This window comes from Salvelinus fontinalis, chromosome 30 (genome assembly GCF_029448725.1).
Source record: "Salvelinus fontinalis isolate EN_2023a chromosome 30, ASM2944872v1, whole genome shotgun sequence".
NCBI classification, from domain to species: Eukaryota; Metazoa; Chordata; class Actinopteri; order Salmoniformes; family Salmonidae; genus Salvelinus; species Salvelinus fontinalis.
Genome location: NC_074694.1, coordinates 30982012 through 31004841, shown reverse-complemented (window position 1 = coordinate 31004841; position 22830 = coordinate 30982012). Strand labels below are relative to the sequence as shown.

At 43.0% G+C, this 22830-nt stretch overlaps 1 protein-coding gene across 1 annotated transcript in view; it reads right to left on the bottom strand.

Moving 5' to 3' along the window:
- The window catches only part of dnah9 (dynein, axonemal, heavy chain 9), a 130601-nt gene that overhangs the window by 10583 nt on the left and 97188 nt on the right, over nucleotides 1–22830 (bottom strand). Inside the window, exons 66-73 of the mRNA XM_055890440.1 lie at nucleotides 21363–21556; nucleotides 19266–19414; nucleotides 11732–11859; nucleotides 7912–8139; nucleotides 6052–6243; nucleotides 5598–5789; nucleotides 3176–3346; nucleotides 1317–1499 (exon numbers count right to left, since the gene is read on the bottom strand). Of these exons, the coding sequence (XP_055746415.1) occupies nucleotides 1317–1499; nucleotides 3176–3346; nucleotides 5598–5789; nucleotides 6052–6243; nucleotides 7912–8139; nucleotides 11732–11859; nucleotides 19266–19414; nucleotides 21363–21556 (1437 nt within the window). The remainder of the gene's footprint in view (nucleotides 1–1316; nucleotides 1500–3175; nucleotides 3347–5597; nucleotides 5790–6051; nucleotides 6244–7911; nucleotides 8140–11731; nucleotides 11860–19265; nucleotides 19415–21362; nucleotides 21557–22830) is intronic.

Here is a 22830-nt window from a genome sequence, read left to right as displayed (position 1 = left end):
TCAAATGTTTTATTAGTAAAGCACATTTTTTATTCAAATAACTTTAATTAATAATGTAATTTTTCCTGTGGATTTCTGCAAGAACACTGAGGAGAAATCTCACAGTTATTGGAGTTGTCTTTTTCACACTAAAATTGAAATCCTGTGTGTCATTGAGCAATACCACCCTGTAACCACTAGCAACAGCAACCCATAGCTGATGAAGCATGCATAAACAAAAGCAGTCACTCACTTTCTTCACTTTCTATCCAAAGAGAAAACAGAAGAACTATATGGAGGGAGACTAACAAGTTAAATGGCTATGCCAAACAGTGTGTCCTTCACTGAATGATACCGTAGCTAGCTGATGAATGTATTCATGTCTCGCCGTCATAACCCTCTTTTACTGAGGCGATAAAGAGTTCCCAGATGTATCTCATCTACTGCAGAGCATTAACCCTGAACCAGTCACCCTTTTAACTCTCCCCCAAATCACTCAGATCCCTCAACAAGTCAGGACACCCCCCCCACCCCCAAATGCTTCCAGCCAAGGTTGAGATTCTGATCGTTCCAATATATTTGCACAGTAAAGTCGAAATATGAGTACATTTGACTGGTAAAATAAAGTACATGGCTTTTAACTCACTGAGGCGATTTACCGGAGGCAATGTGTTGAGGCTTCGAAGCTCATAACTCCTTAGAAAAGGCACTCACACACACGCACATAGCCACCTGCCTTAACCCTAAACCAGCCGTTGCTACGACAACACCGAGCTAATATACAGCTGGGATTCCAGAACAGGCCATGTCGTGAAATGTCATTTTACTTTTATGTATTTAAAAAATATATATTCTCTCCAGTGTTTAAGGTCATTGTTTCTCAAATCCTCACTATGACTCACACTTAAGACGAAACACATGCACGTGCACACGCACACACTAGGGGCCAGAGGGCTGACTCACCACTACTTAAGAAGACAGCCTGCGTTTCAGAGGAATACTGGTGACACAAAGTTATGCAGGAATAATAACAGAGCAGACCAGACCGCTACTGTATACAGGCTCAACCAACAGAGCGTGACTCATTACCCCAATGATAAAAAAAATAATTTGACTCCAATGCCATTGTTTCTTTTTCTTAGAAGTGGTCTATGGGTTGGCAGTGCCCAGCCACCCGCCACCGGTGGACACTGGCATTGTTTACCCCAAAACAAATAATTATCTGAACTTCAAAGCAAAGTTAACTCAAAGTAACTGTGGGGGAGTGAGTAGAAGAAGTAGACAAAGACTGTTTGTGATTGGCTGACCTTGATAGAATGATTGCTTGATTGACTCACCTTGAGTCCAAGGTTGAGTTCGCGTAGGGATCGCCTTATCTCCTGGGTGAGTGTGTTCATCCTTTCACACTCCTGCAGCGCCACCACCTGGTAGGGTGTCCTCTCCTCAGCTTTCCCCAGCATCTCTACCATGTTAAACTCCTCTGGTAACTTCTCCATTATCTCCTCCAACACAGACCGTACCTGGGGTAAAGGTGTGTGTGTATGTGTGTGTGTGTGAAGAGACAGGGACAAAAGAGGGGGTAAATATTAACCTTGAATTTGGGGATGTATTATGAAGATGGTATTAATGACAGAACGATAGATTGTGTTCATTGTCAAGAATTTCTCAGTGCCAGTGTCACATTTTGTTACTGAAAAGTAGGGAATCAAAAAAAGATTACATCTGTCGAGTAAACATGATAAGAATTCCAAGCACTAATGACTCCTTGAGAAGAAAATTATGGAAGAAAAAAATGTATAAATATTCATGAGAATTATTTGCAACAACAGCAGCCGTTTGTCTTTAATAAAAGTCAAATCCCCGGAGAATCAATCCTCGTCTCATATTTCCGTTGGGTAAGTGATGAAAGCTTATGTCTGTGTTCACATTTTCCAGCACTAGAGATCAATCAACGGATTAAACATTGAACAAAGGATTGGAGGTCATCATAACTATGGATTCTCCGCTCAAATGTTGAATCTGTCTTCTTCAGCTCCGCGGCAGCCTGCATATCAAACAGGAAGTGCTCAAACGGGCATCGTTCGCTGGCGTTGGCCGATGGTTGTCATCTGTTAAGACATAACTATCTCTGCTTCTCAGTTGTAAAGGTCAGCCGTCATAATACACCCAGGCACACACACGCACCCACATGTATGTGCACACACACACTTCTATATCATTTAAAGTCAGACGGCACTAAAGCGTGAGATCGTGTAGGGACACAAGGAGAAGTCACTGCTCTACATCTATCAAACGCCCATTAAACAGGAAGCTAGCTTGCATATTAGAAAAGTGAGGTCATAATGTATTCGAATTTATAAACTGGGTGGTTCGAGCCCTGAATGCTGATTGGCTGACAGCCGTGGTATATCAGACCGTATACCACGGGTATGACAAAATATTTAACCAGTTTATAATAGCAATAAGGCAACTCAGGGTTTGTGGTATATGGCCAACATACCACGGCTAAGGGCTGTGTCCAGGCACTCTGCTTTGCATCGTGCGTAAGAACAGTCCTTAGCCGTGGTATATTGGCCATATACCACACCCCCTCTGGCCTTATTGCTTAAGTATACCACTTTTCTGAGTGCTTTAGATTGTAAGGGGGGATTGAGCTCATTCACTATGAACATATTTGTTTCAGACATTGGACTAGTTTGTCTGAGGTAACACACAAGAGTGTATTTAAGGTAAGGCATATGGGGATTGGGAACAAGGGAATAAGATTGTCCAAACATTGGGAGAGTAGTTAAGGTAACCCATATAGGTTGTCAGGGGGTAAAGGTGACGTGTGCTGTATTATGTCACTCCTGTCAGTGCCAGATGGGTGATATAGAGCTATGACCTGATGGAGCCTTGGACCAAAGACTACCTTGTTCCTACCTTACAATCAGTTTGGTTCAGGTTTGACACTTTGAAAATATGAATCAGTTCACAGAACTTAGAATCTCAGAGGCAGCAATCGCTCTAACATTGGCCCAACTTTCTCTACACTCTATGGGATGTTTTTTGGGCCACAGATGAAGCCTGGATTCCAAAATCATGCTCAATGGAGAACCTCAATGGGTGTAGGCTGTTAGCCTGTATCCAGGAAACTGTTTTTTACCATATATGACTGTCGCATTGCTCCTCCTCCATACAGTTAGTCCATCCCTACCTTCTCATCTCTGGTGGTCCCACTGCCCTCCCCGGCCCCTCTGTCTCTTGGCTGCATCTCCAGCACGGTCCGGAACAACTTCTCAGACGTCTGCGTTAGGAAGCCGATCTCAGCGTTGGGGTGGAGGCCGTACAGGTAGGGAGACTCTGCAGGAAGTGTGTCATCTATGTACTGGAGGAAGAGGGAATTACACGTTAGAACACCAAATTAGTGGGAGTGTGCATTTCAATATTCTACAGTGAATTCCCGTCCTTCATCTGCACTGATCTGAAGAAAAAAAACTGGTGAAGAAAATACGGTGGATGCCAGATATAGTATATACTTTGCCAAGCTCTGTTAAAGCAAAGGAAATAATGAGACATGTTATAGTTCTAGAACACCAGTCATTGTGGTGGCAAAGGGCTACTCATTTCTCCTAAGTGGAGATTTTCAAATGTTTCCCCTTTCACACCGATCCATATCCTCATTTGAATTCCATGCTGTCGCTGTCACTTGTCCACTCAAGCTTAACATTATTGTCATCTATGGCCCACCAGCTGCCCTTGGAGAGTTCCTTAAGAAGATCGATGCTGTGATAAGTTCACTTCCTGACGATGGTCACCGCTAATCGTACTCTGAGATTTCAACCTCCCAACGCCTTCCTTTGATTCATTTCTTTCCACCTCTTTCTTTCCACTATTTTCCTCTTTGACTCCACACTTTCCCAGTCCCGTCCCACTCACAAGGCAGTCAATGTGCTTGACCTTATCTTCACCAGATGCTGTTTGTCTACGAATCTCACTGCTACCCATCCATGTCTCTTATCACTACTTCGTATTTGTTTTCTCTCCCTCTCTCCTCCAACCCCCCCACTCAACCGGCTTATCCCAGTCAAAGCTCTTCTCTGTCCTGGTCCCCAAATGTTCTGAAAACGTCTCAAAACCTCTTTGAGAAGTATCTCAAATAATCCCATAGCCTGCCCTCCTTCCCTTTCCCCTCCTCCATGCCCATCTCCTCTCCTGTCCAGTATTTGGGCAGTACAGATGGATGAGGGAGTGGACATGTTCTAACAGACCCCCAGGGACCACCAGGCCTTTCCAGTTCCAGGCGCTCCAGCTAAGTCTCAGCCACTCAGCTCCCTCTATCTGTTTGCTGGCCAAGTGTAAAACGCTCCAGACCTCCATGCCAGGTGTCTCTGTCAGCCTAGACGTGCCCAGCGAACAACACCCGGGCTGGGGATAATTAAATACAACCTCTCCCTGGGGAGCTGGTGGGAGGAATGTGGACAGGCTGCAAGGGCTGGCAGACATTTTAGCAAGAGTGTTACTGATATAAATCTTGGCAGTTGTCTTTTTTTTAAAGAGGGCTGTGGTGAAGCAAAGTTCCTGCTGTCATAACAGAGAGGCGAACAGATTCCAGAGTTGGAGAGAAATATCAGCACGCTGAAAATGGGGAAAACAAGTAGATTTGAATTGACACAACAGACTTAGACCTTAGACTGTCAAGGTTGCTATCTATTAAATGATGGATGATATTTTTTACTTCAGCAATTGACACAACAACCAAGTATACAATATAGTTATAGATAAGTTACAGATAAGTAACCAACTTTTTCCCCCTCACATTCTCAAGGTTGCTATTTAATAACTGACATTACTTATTTATGCGTCTGCCATGTCTGTAAGCTAGTAAGCTCCGCTAGCCAAGTATTGGCCATGGGCTCAAGTAGCTAGCTATCATAACGCTACCCGTTAGAATATCCCTGAGCTGTCCTCCTCACTGATGGAAAACATGTCACTTGTGCGCACCACAAGATCTTGAGGGAAAATCTGACCCGACCGGGAAAATGAAAACCAATGAATACAGCGGTTCTCATGCAGGCTAGACGCGCAACATTGTTACTGCTGCGTCACATTGGATGACCACTACCAACTTATTGGAGCTTTTGAACATTGAAAAAATACAACAAGTGACATTATTGCAGCTTTAAGCCACGTGAGGTAGTGTAAGATCATTAGGTAACCTGATTGTATTTGTAGTCCTTTACTTAACTGGGAGCTATTGTAGTCCATGTTCCCAGGCAGGGAGATTACGGTGGCCTGATGGTAGATGTGGTTCTTTACTGACCTGGTGGTAGGTGTTGTAGTCCATGTTCCCAGGCAGGGAGAATCCGGTGGCCTGATGGTAGATGTGGTTCTTTACTGACCTGGTGGTAGGTGTTGTAGTCCATGTTCCCAGGCAGGGAGAATCCGGTGGCCTGATGGTAGATGTGGTTCTTTACTGACCTGGTGGTAGGTGTTGTAGTCCATGTTTTCAGGCAGGGAGAATCCGGTGGCCTGATGGTAGATGTGGTTCTTTACTGACCTGGTGGTAGGTGTTGTAGTCCATGTTCCCAGGCAGGGAGAATCCGGTGGCCTGATGGTAGATGCGGTTCTTTACTGACCTGGTGGTAGGTGTTGTAGTCCATGTTCCCAGGCAAGGGGAAGCTGGGAGCCAGGTACAGCTCTCCCTCCATCATCTCAGGTTTGATGAACTCCTCCAGGTAGGTCCTACAGAGGCGTCTGTCCCAGTCATCAGTGATGTGACCTCCATACATGATCTCTCCAAACAGGTATCGCAGGTCATCATATGGCACCTGGGACGCAGAGAGAAAATGAGTTATAATGCACCTTAGAATCTTAAATGCTTTTCACACTACAGAACCGAATCGAGCTTAGCAAAACCAAGTGCCACTAAGTTGGCCTGGTTTACGCATCCATCATAGTTGCCAAAGAAAATATCCACAATTTGGTTTGGGGTCGGCACAATAGTGTGAAAAGGGTATTACTGTCATGGAACATGGTTGTCTTTATTACTACTGTGGCACATAAGATACAGCATGTGTGTGGACTGGTTACTTTCGAGTTAGCCTCCAGGTAGTTGTAGAGTACATTGATGGAGATGGTGAGGTCTCCCGTGTTGAAGGGGTAAGATCTGTTCCAGCCCTGAGGTCCAAACTTCCTCCTTTCAGCCACCACCGCGTGGAAGTAGCACAGCGCAAACAGGATGCTCTTAAACTCATTCTCCCTGGCACACATCTCCAAAGTGTCCTAGAAGAAAACAAAGGCCCAGACAACTAAACAAACATTCAAAACTCTTCCTGACGAATGTTCACCGTTTCACTGTCTGCCTCAGAAAAGTACGGGTAGCATTTATGAAGATTTTTTCAAATACAAAAGCGTTGTGTTGAAAGTAAGAAGCTGTGGCTGATTCTCTGTGCAGAGGTCCCCAGCAACGCGGGGCTCCGCGGTACAGAAAGAAGACAATGAATGGAAATAAACGGCAGGATGAGATTCTTTTTGAATTGTTACTGCTTGTCAGGCGATCTCGTCCCGTTGGCTCATCATACCCAGATAAGGGGAATGTAAGATGGCCTTAGGGGAGGGACGGTGAAATAAGAATGCCAATAACCTCTATGAAAACAGTGGTTTTAAATGCTCTTTTATATTCCTTCCTGCGTCAGGTTGAGTACTGTGGAGAAGGCCCTCTGGCTTTACCCCTGTCGAGCCCAAGGGAGCTGACTCCTAGAACGTATGCACACGCACACACAAATGAGCATACAGACGCCACAAACACACACACGGAAAGTTAGTTAATATTCTGCACACAGTGCCTCTCTGGCTGCTCACAGCTGAGAGTGGAGCATTGCCTCCCTATCCATACACTGTTAGATGACACACACACTTGATTACATTCTCTACCAGCAAAGAAGAAGCATAAACCAAGACCTGATAATACATCTATAATGACATGTCTTCCAGCTCTTTGAGAACTGTGTAACTACATCAAAAAATCCTAACCGTGTCATTCCAGAGGCCTGTTTCTTTAATGTCTCCTGCTGGCCGTCACACACACAGCCAGGGGATGAGAATGGACACTAAAGCTTTTTGTATCTGCTGGTTGAAAAGGTCAGGAAGGAGGAAAGATACTGTCATCTCTCTGGCTTACTGTGGGTTACTAAGGGTTCTGGCTGTATAGAGACAAACCATTGATTAGCTTTCACCCTGTACAGTACATGATTGGAAAATTGTCCCGCCCTGCTCTCTACAGTACCTAGGGGACCTCCTGGAGTGTGTGTATGCATGTGTGCGTGTGTGTGTGTGTGTGTGTGTGCGTGCTAGCTACCACACAAACATGCACTATCAGAGAGATAGGCATCAGCACTTTAAAATGGCATGTTGGATGGAAGCTAAGCATTGCATTATTGGTATGGAGGCAGAACCCCAGCAGGTTATGGTAGGTTACAGATGGAGATGCATTGATAACTTGTTGGTACATTTCTGGCTAACAGCTGCTTTACTGTAGATAGAAGTGCACTGATGAGATAGAGGTGGAATTCTAACTAGCACAAATGCATGCGCGCAAGCACATGAAGGCATACACACACATAATTATGTCACACTGTATTTCGATCACAGAAAGATGGCTTGTGGATAAACATCCCGTCCAAATGTGCCTCTTCCCCATAGAGAGCCATGTTTCTACTACAGGGGACGACTGTGTCCTCCACGGGTCAGAGTCTACTCTAAGGTCACTGACAGAGGTAACACTCTCAATCTGGTAGCTGCTACTGCACACCAAACAGTCAACTTGATGACAACACCACAGAGAAAGTGGCACGTAAACATGGGACGTCTGGACTGCTTCTTTTACGGGCAAATGAAAATGAAGAGCGGGAGAGAGAGAAATCGTACATCGTATGCCTATTTGTGTGTTACCTGGTTGAAGTTATCCAGGGCCTTGTGCAGGTTGGCATTTATGCCAGTGGGTGGTTCATTGGTGATCTTGATGGAGTTCTCCAGGATGCCCTGTGGTATGATGTGGCCCTCTGGGGTCCCTGAAGGCTCAGCGCTGATGAAGACTCTGAAGTCCTGGTGACTGTTCTCTCCATGCTGCTCCAGATGCTTCTCTAGAGAACCCAGCCACCTCGCCACCAGGTGAATGTTCTATAGGGAGAAATATTACAGTAATATCAATAAATACAGGCAGCATGCCTCAAGCAAGGCCACATTTACCTACACAACATGTTTTGTTGCAGGTGTGACTGGGCATTTTTAGCTTTTTCTATTCCCCTCAGAATGTACATTTCCAACCTGTATAGGGATAACATTGTGATAGCACTACATAAACTTGTCTGAGATAAATGTTCCATTCCGTGTGTCCAAACTCCTAACCCCGAGAGAGGAAGTCCTCATGGTGATGAGGAGTTAGCCAAGCCCCTCACATCACCGCCCAGAGCGCTGCCCGCCCGCGTGTTACCCAAATCTAATTACACCACTAATAACTGCAGTCATTAATTCATAAGCCGCTTTGCCTTCTCTTCATCTCCTACGGCACTCTAAATTTAATCATCCCTCTGATTGTTCAAGTTAACCCTCTTTCCAAATGACAGGAGATCCTCTGGAGCAACATCACCGCAAATTTTAGATGACAAAATCAAAAAATAAAAGCGAAAGAGAACGACAAGAAGTTTCCTCGTGTGTTTAGTGAGAAGAATACATAGCCCGAAGCTGAGGGGGTAATATTCAGATAGATCCAAGTTAGGAGCCTATAAACTTACAGCATATTGAACGAGACACAAATTAAAACTTTAAATTGAAGTGCTTTTTCATTGCCTTGAAGAACAAGCTCTCCTGTTGGCGTCTAACTAACGAGTGTGTAATAAAGAGCCTAAACAGACAGACAGACAGACTGAGGCCTCCCTTAGAGCCTGTCACCTCAATGAAACCACCTAGGCTCAGAGAGAGGGAGAGAGAGAGGAGGGAGAAAAATACCTTCGAGATATTTTCTTTGTTCTCTGTTAAGCACCTCCATCCTCCAGTTCTTATAATGATGTTGTCACCATCGCTGACTAATTTTGTTTTTTGCTATGACATGATGTCAATAGTGAACATGGCCTGTGGCAACACCAAGGCCCATCCGGCTGTCTCTCCACGTCTTCCTCTGCTCACACACTCAGTCCTCACTCTCTCCACGTCTTCCTCTGCTCACACACTCAGTCATCAAGGCCCTCTGCCCTAAGGGCATCTCCACAGCTGGCCTCTGACTATGTCTTTATAACAAAGTCTATGCAGCAGAGACTTGGGCAGAATGACAGAATAGACATTAAAGATAACCAAACAGACTGTAGAGTTTCAGAATATAGCTATTCTGCAGAAGAAACATCCACACTATATTCAGCACCGGAATAGTTTTGTAGATAACATAATAATCTCAAAGCGCTTCAAAGCACACACAAAAAAGACAAAGACTCTGTAGTAGATTGCTAGCTAGCTAGTCCTTCACTACTACCAAAATGAAGCACCCACTTGGATGTTGCTACGGCAGTCATGTGGCGCCAGAAAACACACAACATTTCAATAATAATTAAAGGGCAGCCTTGTAATTTTGTCCTCACTACGATCCTCATCGCTGCACACCTCTTGCTTTCGGCTTCTGTCCATCCTCAACCACCGGACACTGGCTGGCATTTAAATCAAAACAGCTAGCAAGCTAACGTTATCTAGTTTTCCAAAAAAACAAATTACTTGCCAACTTCAGTCTTAACTTTGTAGAGGATTCTGATTATATTAATTAGCTATATTCATTTTTTTCTTAAAAAAAAAAAAAGATTGTAGGTAAAGAAAAATCTATTCATTACAAAAATATTTACATAGTTTTACAGGAGCTTTCTGCTTAGGCTGCTGCTAGGGTGCCAAGGCAAATATGATATGACAACAATGAAAGACTAATAAGAAGTATGGCTGAATGAAATGAGGATTTAAAACGGCATGTAGCCCATGGCAATAGGGTCCTTACAGTGACGACTGATTAATTCAACTCTCGTTCACATCATTCTCTCACTGAAAACTCACAAGAAAAAAAAGTGGTCTGCATTAAACTTTACAACACTACCCAAATACCCAAGCTATCATGCTCCTTACAGAGTGAAGTGAAGAGAGATGAAAAAGAGGGAGAGAAACTAACTTTTTCTCTAAAGCGTCTCGCCCTATTTCCTTTCCATCTATTTTGCTAGACTGTGAGCGCCCCTGTGCCTTTAGGACTAAGTGCCTGGAGGACCTGGGTATTTTAGGTCCACTCAATAGAATCCCACTGCTGGGGATATGGGCTCTTCAGCTCAAATATATTCCTAGGTCTGGGGGATATAGCCTATTCAGCTCCAATCTGCCAGATTGATTGCCTTTTCTCTTTTCTCCCTCTAGGTGGGTTTCTGCATCTCTCAAAGTGTCTTTGGGTGGTCCTGGTTGGGCTGTGAAGAGTGGGGATAGGACAGGGCCCGGTGTGCAGCGGTATAAGGATAATGCTCCCGTCACAAACATAGGAGAGAGAGGAGAACAGGGGCCAGAGTAATTTACCTGCAGTGAAGGAGAACCTGCCATTGACCCAGCTTTGCAGCCTGCTACTGATCTGATGCTGGGATGGAAGGACCAGTGGGAGATGAGAGGGAGGTAAAAGGTGTGTGTGTGTGTTTGTTGTGGGATCAAGGCCTGGATACGAGAGAGGGTTGGAATGACTGAGGTTAGAAAGATGGGAGGAATGGGAGGCAGAAGAGGAGACATTTTGGAAAATGTGAGGCAGGGTGTGAAAAGAGGGGGAGACGGTGGCAGAGGATGAGAAGAGGGATTGAAATAGAAAAGAGACAGACCTCCCTTCATTCTTTCTCCCTCCTTTTATTAGGGTGGTCCAGACAGACAGACAGACAGACAGACAGACAGACAGACAGACAGACAGACAGACAGACAGACGATGATAGAGTGAGTGGGCGGTGAGGTTGGTTGCCACGGGGACAAGGCTTTTTTAAGTTGTATCGATCAGGAGTCTTATGCAAAGATTATTCAATCGCTGCTTGTCTCTGTGATGCTGTGTGTGTGGCTGGGAGAGAGAGAGACACAGAGGCAGAAGGAGAGATGGATTGAAAAAGAGATGCTGCTTGTGTCTGTGATGACTGGGTGAGAGGCGAAAGAAAGGGATAGCAAGACATTCTCTGCTTTACCAGCGCTGTGAATAAAGGAGACCCCCCCCACACAAACTCTCTCTCTCCAAGAGTTGTCTCTGTGCCCTGTGCTGGTGTTCATATCTGTCGATACTCCCCATTAGGATTCAACAAACGAGCTGGCTTAAAATGCAAACGCTGACTGGCCTTGCCCTCCAGATAAGAGAACACACACTGAGGAACCAGATACTGTACTGAATAATACCGGGCCTCTCTCTCTCTCCAGGAAATTATACTATTTCATATGCAGTTGAACCACAATGGAGAGCAAAAAGCCAACACTATGTGCAAAGCACAATGGATTAGAGAAACAATATGACCTTAAACACGGGAAATAATACATTTTTTTAATTACATAAAAGTAAAATGACATTTCACGACATGGCCTGTTCTGGAATCCCAGCTGTATATTAGCTCGGTGTTGTCTTAGCAACGACTGGTTTAGGCAGTCGGCTATGTGTGTGTGTGCATGTATGCGTGTGCCTGTGTGTGCCTCTGAGTATGCCTCTGTGTGTGTCTGCAAGTAAACGTGTGTATCTGAATACCTGCAGTATAACCCAGTGTCCCTCATTAGCTGCCAGATCCAGAGCCTGTTCAGCCACCACCTCCTGTCCCTGGCCCAGAGACACATTGTGGAAGTTACCGCTGTCAAACGTATAGCCCAGCTTCCTGCCTGAAAGAAAGATCACAGAGTAATGATTCATATAATCCATAGCAGTTTAGGGAAAATTGAAATGATCGACAGTTTAATAATAAAGTAGTAATCTCTTTTTTTATAAAGTGTGCTTCGTTTATACACTGAGTGCACAAAACGTTAGGAACACCTGCTCTGACCAGGTGAATCCAGGTGATAGATTTTATCCCTATTGATGTCACTTGTTAAATCCACTTCAAATCAGTGTAGATGAAGGGGAGGAGACAGGTTAATTTTGTCAATAGGGGGAGCAGTTAGCATTTTTTTTTCTGGGTGTCGCCAAATTAAACTGCCTCGTGCTCAATTCTTGCTCGTACAATATGCATATTATTAATTCTATTGGATAGAAAACACTCTCTAGTTTCATAAACCGTTGGAATTATGTCTGTGGGTGACCCAGAACTCTTTCTACAGCGAAATCCATGACAGGTACTGCGATGGTCTGAGAGCGAAGCTCTGGTCTCAGATCAGTTTTAAAAGTCTGTGTGTATCCTATGGAACGACTTGAACTGCACCCGCCTTCCCCTGGATGTCAGTAACCAATGAGAAGTGGAATGGGCTTGCTACGTAGCTCTCAGAGGTTATAAAAGGCCAAGGAGTGAGGGGAGCCTTCCTTTCGACGCTGACCATTGCGCAGAGAGGGACCTCAGGATGCCATTTTCAAACGCTCAATTATCAACGTTAGATGTATCCGTCTGTAATTTAATTAGATATAGGTGTTAGAAGCATCATAACGAAGCTATTTTAAACCGAGTTATATCAGATTATGCGAGTATATTGCTATTTTTCGGAATTTCCTCAGTATTGCGCCTTGAGGATTTGGACACGTTGGGGAAAAATAGCTATTGTTAGCTATTGTTAGCTGCTATATCAGAAGTTGAATGCAACGTTTTACAACCAAGCAACGATTCTTTTGGACAAAGGACCCCCATGCCAAGATTCTGATGGAAGCTCGTCGAAAAGTAAGAGCTATTTATGATGTTATTCCGTTTTTATGTGGAAAAATGTAAACTCCATAATGGCGATTAGTGACGCGATTATTGCAGCACTAGTCTGGCTGTAACGCACACTGTATGTCTAGTAACGTTAATTTTAAAAATCTAACTCAGCGGTTGCATTAATAACTAATGCATCTTTCATTTCATGTCCAACCTGTATTTTTTTAGTCAAGTTTATGAATAGTTTTTGATAAAAATATTTGTATTTTCAAAATGGCGCCAGGCAGATTGCTTGAGTAGTTGAACACTATTTCCATTGTGTAAGCACGATTTGTGCTGCTAAATATGCACATTTTCGATCAAACTCTATATGGATTTTGTAATATGATGTTACAGGAGTGTCATCGGAAGAATTCTGAGAAGGTTAGTGAAAATATTAATATATTTTGGCGATGATAACGATATCGCTCTCTTTGGCTTGAATCAGTGCTCGGGTAACGTTTGCATATGTGGTATGCTAATATAACGATTTATTGTGTTTTCGCCATAAAACACTTAGAAAATCTGAAATGTTGTCTGAATTCACAAGATCTGTGTCTTTCCATTGCTATGTGCTGTGTATTTTTAAGAAATGTTTTATGATGAGTAAATTGGTAATACAAGTTGCTCTCTGTAGTAATTCTAGTCGCTTTGGTGAGATTTGTGATGGTGGCTGCAATGGCAAACTATGATTTATACCTGAAATATGCACATTTTTCTAACCTATCCTATACCATAAATATGTTATCAGACTGTGATCTGATGAGGTTTTTTCTTGGTTAGTGGCTATCAATATCTTAGTTTAGCCGAATTGGTGATAGCTACTGGTGGAGAGAAAAAATGGTGGACAAAGAAAAATGGTGTCTTTTGCTAACATGGTTAGCTAATTGATTTACATATTTTGTCTTCCCTGTAAAACATTTTAAAAATCTGAAATGGTGACTTTATTCACAAGATCTGTATCTTTCATTTGGTGTCTTGGACTTGTGATTTAATGATATTTAGATGCTACTATTTAAATGCTATTGAGACATGGATTGTGTATGTGTGCCATTCAGAGGGTGAATGGGCAAGGCAAAATATTTAAGTGCATTTGAATGGGGTATGGCAGTAGGTGCCAGGTGCACCGGTTTGAGTGTGTCAAGAACTGCAACGCTGCTGGGTTTTTCATGAATGGTCCACCAGTCAAAGTGCATCCAGCCAACTTGACAACTGTTGGAAGCATTTGAGTCAACATGGGCCAGAATCCCTGTGGAACGCTTTTGACACATTGTACAGTCCATGCCCCGACAAATTGAGTCTGTTCTGAGGGCAAAAGGGGGTGCAATTCAATATTAGGAAGGTGTTCTTAATGTTTTGTACACTCAGTACATTCACTGTTGTACATTCACTATTGCCTAAGAAAAAGTGTCCATCTGAAATTTAGCGAAAACCCACACTATTTTCCTAAAGTAAAGTGTATAGATTCAGGGTTCTTCATTCTGTATGATCTGTGTTGCCTTTGGCCCTCTCTTCACACTCTACACCAGGCCTCTCTGATTGGTTAGCTGCTTTAGCTTTGATGTGATTGGTCACGCATACAGGGGGGGGCTTGGATAATTAGTCATACACATGCATTCAAACACATGCACACACACACACACACACACACACACACACACACACACACACACGCGTGCACAGAAGGGTGTGGACATCAATTATACACACCCCTGTGTGTGTGTGTGTGTGTGTACATTTGAACAAGTGTGTCTGACCAATTATCTGAGCTTCAGTGGGAGAATGATCTTATATCACATGAGAGGATAACTGATTTCACGCCAGACCATAAAAAAGACTTGGAGACTATTCACTCAAACATCAAACTAGGTTACTGTGTTTCCAAGGCACGGAGGAATACATTTACAAAACAAAACATGTTATCTACAATCCAGCCTCAGCAGCCCAATAATTTTATTCACACGTTGTTCAATATAACCCTGTCAGTCGCATTTCCATTTGAATCGCATTTGAATCTTTCATAAGACCAAATAGTGAAGTATTGAAATATCCGTCATCAAACACTGCTGAAGAGTAAACCTGTGATATCTCCTATACCAGGTCAGTAAAAACCAAAGCTTCACATTTCACACGTCCCGGTGTGATTCAATATTGCTAGTCTCGAAAACCCGACTCTAAACGTACTGGTGTGAAAACAAATTAACTTTTTACCCAGCATGCTCTACTGCAGGTAGATTATTTTGGAATTGTTTATTATCTGTGTTTTACATGTACAGTGCATTCGGAAAGTTTTCAGACCCCTTGACTTTGTCCACATTTTGTTACGTTACAGTTGATTTTTTTTGGGGGGGTGGTTCTTTCTTTCACACCTTTTTCTCCCCAATTTCGTGATAGCCAATTGTTGGTTACAGTCTTGTCCCATCGCTGCAACTCCCATATGGACTCGGGAGAGGAAAAGGTCAAGAGCCATGCGTCCTCCAAAACACGACCCTGCCAAGCTGCACTGCTTCTTGACACACTGCTTGCTTAATCCGGAAGCCAGCCACACCAATGTGTCGGGGGAAACATTGTGCGCCGCCTCATGGATCTCCCAGTCGCGGCCCGGGATCAAACCCGGATCTGGACAGCCTTATTCTAAAATGGCTTAAATCATTTACCCCCCTCATCAATCTACACACAATATCCCATAACGACAAATAAAAAAAATGGCACATCTACATAAATATTCAGACCCTTTATTCAGAACTTTGTTGAAGCACCTTTAGCAGCGATTACAGCCTTGAGTCTTCTTTGGTATGACGCTACAAGCTTGGCACACCTGTATTTGAGGAGTTTCTCACATTCTTCTCTGCAGATCTTCTCAAGCTCTGTCAGGTTGAATGGGGAGCGTCCCTGCAAGCTATTTTCAGGTCTCTCCAGAGATGTTAGATCAGGTTCAAGTCTGGGCTCTGGCTGGGCCACTCAAGGACATTCAGAGACTTGTCCCTAAGCCACTCCTGCATTGTCTTGGCTGTGTGCTTTAAGGTCGTTGTCCTGTTGGAAGGTGAACCTTCACCCCAGTCTGAGGGCTCTGGAACAGGTTTTCATCCAGGATCTCTCTGTACTTTGCTTTGTTCATCTTTCCTTCAATCCTGACTAGTCTCCCAGTACCTGCCTATGAAAAACATCCCCACAGCATGATGCTGCCACCACCATGCTTCACCGTAGGGATGGTGCCAGGTTTCCTCCAGACGTGACGCTTGGTATTCAGGCCAAAGAGTTGGTTTCAGAACAGATAATCTTGTTTCTTATGGTCTGAGAGTCCTCTAGGTGCCTTTTGGCAAACTCCGAGCGGGCTGTCATGTGCTTTTACTGAGGAGTGGCTTCCGTCTGGCCACTCTACCATAAAGGCCTGATTGGTGGAGTGTTGCAGAGATGGTTGTCCTTCTGGAAGGTTCTCCCATCTCCACAGAGGATCTCTGGAGCTCTTTCAGAGTGAACATCGGGTTTTTGGTCACCTCCCTGACCAAGGCCCTTCTCTCCCATTTGCTCAGTTTGGCCTGGAGGCCAGCTCTAGGAAGAGTCTTGGTGGTTCCAAACTTCTTCCATTTAAGAATGATTGAGGACACTGTGTTCTTGGGGACCTTCAATGCTGCAGAATCTTTTTTGATACCCTTGCCCAGATCTGTGCCTCTTCACAATCCTGTCTCAGACGCCTACGGACAATTCCTTCGACCTCATGGCATGGTTTTTGCTCTGACATGCACTGTCAACTGTGGGATCTTATATAGACACGTGTGTGCCTTTCCAAATCATGTCTAATCAATAGAATTTACAACAGTGTTCCTAACCCTGGCAGTCAGTATGACTGCAGGTTGCGGGTGAATAAAATTCCAACTGTTGGATATCTTAACTCTGGCTAGATTCCAATAGAAATTACACCACTTTGCAAGCCAGCATAATGTGACTTGCAGATAGGGTTGCAAAATTCTGGTAAACTTCCCAATGTTTTCCAGATATCCCGGTTGGACGATTCCTGGAAATCGTTCAACCAGGATATACATTTTGGAAAAGTTACTTGCAGGCCTGATGTGGCCTGTAAACCATGAATTCCAGGCCACTGTACTAGGGTAAAGCTAAGCCTCGTAATATGGCCTTAATGATAAATGTAATGTCATAAAGAGTTTAATTATAATGTTAATATTCACCTAGGAACTCACTTGGTGAAAGCCACAGGACTGAAACTGAACGAACTCCACAACCATGTCTCTTTTACTAACAAATACAGCCATGAGTGGTAACTCTACAATTCACTGGAAAAGGCAAGGCACAGTGGAAAATTATATTGGAGGCGTGGCTAAGTAAATTTCCGGCTGATACAACTTAAATCTGGACCCCCTACATGTTTGAGTTGTTGTAACGAGAGCCAACGAGGGAGATGATGATGAAGAAAAGATATCCCTTAAGTCCGACATTCCAGGGCAAGATTTACAGTTCTGTTCGTGGTGGCGCCGCCCTCTTACAAGCAATCACAAGACAAATAAACTCCTCTCCCTCTTCTCCTTTTACAATGTGAGTGGCCCTGAGGGGGGTCAGAAGACAGAAAACAGTCGCCTTCAGCAAGTCAGCAGACCGCCTTGTGATCTGCATGTGTTACTAGGTAAACAACCAGCCAGGCTTTAGAGTGCCAAGAGATGTGTTTTGCAAGGGAGGAGATTAACTTTTACTCTTTGTGACAAAGGGAAAATGGCGCAAGGACATTTAAACACGTTTCCTTAACAATGTATTAAACTGAAAAACTCATACATGTTGATATAACTTGAAGCATAATGTGAGAATTTTCTTCTGATTCTTCTATGTCATTAAAATGGGTATAACAGGTATTCTTCTGAAACAAAGAACAGATGCATTTTACCAATATCCTGTTTGGTACCTACAGGCTACGTACTTCATCCTAGAGATTGTTAAACTGTTTTGTGCAGTAGAAACATGCCGTGGACACTTATGAGGAAATCTCAGGTTTGTCCATAAGAACAGAGATGTTGAATATCTAGAATCAACGGGGTGATCTCGTGACGCCATGTCCGGTCATCAGAGCCCTATGAGAATCCCTATAAATTACAGGATTTGCAAACAGATGAGGAGATCAAGTTTCTTCAAGGTGCGGCCACACCATGAATGATCCCATCTCCTTGGAAACCAAACTCCGATCAACTTTTCCTATCATACTTAGACGGAAGCAATCATCCCAGAGGGGATCCTGCAAACGCACTGTTTGCCTTGGAGACTAACTGACTGTGTTTGCAATCCATCCCGGCTGGACCAAGGGAAGAAGTCACTGTTTGGAAGTTCTCTAATATAATTGACTTTCCTGGACTGAGAACTGAGAGAGATCTCACTCCTTCGGCTGTGAGCTATTTTCAGTCCACTGGCCTCAGCGACTACTGTTGTGAGAGACTTGGCCAAACATCCAATCCCATTTTTCATCCCATCATAACATAATCCCAACTGAGAGGCAATAATGACATACAAGTCATTTGCCCTGTTACATTATCGATATAAAGTGGCGTTGTGTGTGTGAAACTTAGTGGAAGTCATTGAGTAATTGCAAGACGGCAGGTCTAATTTACAAGCCCATGTTCAATGCTGTCCTGGCATTGTCCACATCGGATGCTAACTGGTAGCCTAGCCCATTATCTTTTTCGTGGTTGGTGAAGCTCTCTATAATTTCACAGTTGTGAAAGCCTATGATAATGATATAGCCATATCACTTTTTCTCTTTCAATTAATAAGACCATATCATCCTCAAAAGTCTTATGAATGTACTATTGTACTTGCCTGAGTTGAATACGGAAATTCATTTATATGGACCTGAGACTCTCACCTCAATACCTGTATTGAATCCCATTATACTCTGCTTTGATATTGTATTTTGTTAACTACCTAATTTTCCAACTCATTTAGTCTAGTAAATAAAACATTGAATTAACTATTTGTGGCATTAAGTTATTTTGCGAGTGATCGGGTTCTTGAGGTTCCAGAGCTCGACGATAGTGAAATGATATTGTTGATAGTATTAACACTATAACGGTTAATGATTCATTTGGAGAGAATAACCAAATTAAATCAATCAAATCACTGAATTATTCTAGTAATTAATCAGTAAATTATCTAAAATATTAATTAGCCCAAAGTCACAGCAGAGTAATGACTACAAAAACATTTTAAATAACTGTACTCGGATATATTTTTGAAACTGCACTGTCGGTTAGGGGCTCATAAGTAAGCATTTCACTGTAAGGTGTATGGAACTTGTATTCGGCGTATGTGACTAATACAATTTGATTTGATATTAAGTGCAACGAGTTTCCTCAACATTTTTGAGTAATGACAGCACATTGGTGTTAACAGTGTAGGTGACTCCATTACCATGTTTCTCCACATCCTTCAGTGGGTCTACTCCAGGAGAGAGGATGAAGAACATGGGTGTGGCGGGACCAGACTCCTCAAAGGACACAGCAAAGTCAAGCGACCTGCCAACCACATACTGACTCCCCAGCTTCTCCTCCACAAAATCTCTGTGGGGAGACATGATGAAATATGTTCAATACATACAGTACCAGTCAAAAGTTTGGACACACCTATTCATTCAAGGGCTTTTCTTTATTTTTACTATTTTCTACATTGTAGAATAATAGTGAAGACATCAAAACTATGAAATAACACAAATGGAATCATGTAGTAACCAAAAAAGGGTTAAACAAATCAAAATATTTTAGATTTTAGAATATTCAAAGTAACCACCCATTGCCTTGATGACATCTTTGCACACTCTTGGCATTTTCTCATCCAGCTTCACCTGGAATGCTTTTCCAACAGTCTTGAAGGAGTTCGCACATATGCTGAGCAATTTTTGGCTTCTTTTCCTTCACTTTACGGTCCAACTCATCCCAAACCATGTCAATTGGGTTGAGGTCGGGTGATTGTCGAGGCCAGGTCATCTGATGCAGCACTCCATCACTCTCCTTCTTGGTCAAATATCCCTTATACAGCCTTGAGGTGATATCCCTTATACAGCCTAAGCGCAGACCCAGATGGGATGGCGTATCGCTGCAGAATGCTGTGGTAGCCATGCTGGTTAAGTGTGCCTTGAATTCTAAATAAATCACAGTGTCACCAGCAAAGCACCCCCACACCATCACACCTCCTCCTCCATGCTTCACGGTGGGAGCCACACATGCAGAGATGATCTGTTCACCTACTCTGCATCTCACAAAGACAAAGGTAGGAACTAAAAATCTCCACTTTGGACTCATCAGACTAAAGGACAGATTTCCACCGGTTTAATGTCCATTGCTCATGTTTCTTGGCCCAAGCAAGTCTCTTCTTTTTGTTGGTGTCCTTTAGTAGTATTTTCTTTGCAGCAATTCGACCATGAAGCAATTTGACATGAAAAGTTGATGTTGAGATGTGTCTGTTACTTTCTGAATTCTGTGAAGCATTTATTTGGGCTGCAATTTCTTAGGCTGGTAACTCTAACTTATCCTCTGCAGCAGAGGTAACTCTGGGTCTTCCTTTCCCGTGGCGGTTCTCGTGAGCCAGTTTCATCATTGCGCTTGATGGTTTTTGCGACTGCACTTGAAGAAACTTTCAAAGTTCTTGAAATTGTCCGCATTGACTGACCTTCATGTCTTAAAGTAATGATGGACTGTCATTTCTCTTTGCTTATTTGAGCTGTTCTTGCCATAATATAGACTTGGTCTTTTACCAAATAGGGCTATCTTCTGTATACCACCCCTACCTTGTCACAACACAACTGACTGGCTCAAACGCATTAAGGAAAGAAATTCCACAAATTCACTTTTAACGAGGCACACCTGTTAACTGAAATGCAATCCAGGTGACTACCTCAGGAAGCTGGTTTAGAGAATGCCAAGAGTGTGCACAGCTGTCATCAAAGCAAAGGGTGGCTACTTGGAAGAATCTCAAATATATTTTGATTTGTTTAACACTTTTTTGGATACTGTATGAGTCCATATGTGTTATTTCATAGTTTTGATGTCTTCACTATTATTGTACAATATAGTAAAAAATAAAAAATAAACCTTGAATGAGTAGGTGTGTCTAAACTTTTAACTGGTACTGTACATGTAACTGCCCAAATAAAGGAAACACGAGTAAATGTTTCTTTTATTTTGGTAGTTATCTGTACATAATACACATTCGTACTGCAGAGCACTGCTCATAGCTTATGGTGGTTAGTTTAAAAGTTGAAAATCCACTCATACAAATATAGTATTTATTACTTTTCTATTAAATAACTATTACATACTGTAGCTGTGGTCAATGGCCACTGGGTTAAATGTTAGCTCACTGGGTTGAATGTTAGCTTTTTACATTATATTATTGTTTGTTCATTGGTGGGACAGGGAAATTCAAAAGATATCCTCACAAAAAAAACAGAACCACAGTTGTACTGTATGTCCTCTAACAGTAGGTCAGAGGGTAAGGTATTTGACCTTTCACCTCACAGCGTAGGTCATGCGGTCAGGCCTCATGGCCCTCATCATACACAGTCTCTGTAGGGAACTCTTATTCTTCCACTCCTGAGGAAACTTCTCCTTCTCAGGACACTCCGACTCCACAAACTTCTTCCAACGCTTGGCCGAACCCTCCATGTCCCGGTCCAGGTTACGGAACTCGTCCATGGAACACAGAGACTGGGATGGAGGGATGAATGTACAAGAGGAAAGCGGACACAAAAAAATATGCATTAAACATTTGCCAGAAACTACAACTCTGGTGAATATAGATTAATTCATAGATATACAGTCCCTCATCCAAAGTAACCATGTATACAATTTTCCTGTTCTCATAAAATAAGATTGTATTTGTCACATGCGGCGAATACCACAGGTGTATACCTTACAGTGAAATGCTTACTTACAAGCTCTTCCAATGATACAGAGTTAAATAATAAAGAAAATATAAAACATGAGAAATAAAACACAGGAATAAAGCTATATTCAAGGACTACCATAACAATATCAATGTGCAGGGATTCGTGGTAATTGAGGTAGATACTGTATGTACATATAGGCAGGGGTTAATTCATATACACAGTATTTTCCCACCGGTTCTGAAACCTTTCTAAGGATGAACAAATGGTTATTTGCTCTTATTATTTACCTCATATAAGTGCCACAAAGGAGAAAAGTTTGGGTTGGAAAAGTCGCATAATAAGACAGTGCTTATCTTCTCTTACGCCAATATGAGTTGTATTTATTCAAACCATAGTGCTGAGTAGACATTAGGCTGTTTATAACGGCGGGTAGAAAAGGGGAATATGCTTCGCCAGCACAAACCTGGCACATACTCTAGACTTTTATCTGACAGCATTTGTTCTTATCTCAGCTTTGAATCTCTGAAAAACAGTGGCCTCACAGAGTGCTCTGAATGTCACACACACGCCGATGGTCGCATGCACCTACACACACACACAGGCACACGCAAACACCTGTCCTCTCAGTCTCTGTCAATCAAGTCAAGGTCCTATCGAAGAACATCACAACTCCTTCCCCGGAAATACACACCACGGCCCTTAATGATCTAAGATGAAGTCACTCCAACTCCTCCACTTAGTTAATTACCAGTATCTGGGTTGGCAGATTCTCAGGTGAGGAGAGAATACTACAGCCCCATGTGGCTTCCTCCCCATCCTTCTAATATCATCTAAGACGGCCACCAGGCACTATCACAGGATCTCATCCTCTCCAACTGATTATGTTCCTAACCGCGATAAGAACCAGAGTGAGTGAATTCAATTAATGGTACCTAGACCGACATCTCTGTGGAATAGCAGGAGAGGAGAAGATGGTTTTGGAGTTTAGGATCATTAATAGTGGAGAGGGTCCGGGTTGAAATATTTATGAGTACGAAAGCCTGAGGTACACTGCCATTAGGGTTTAGCTTGTACATCAACTGATTTGATGGG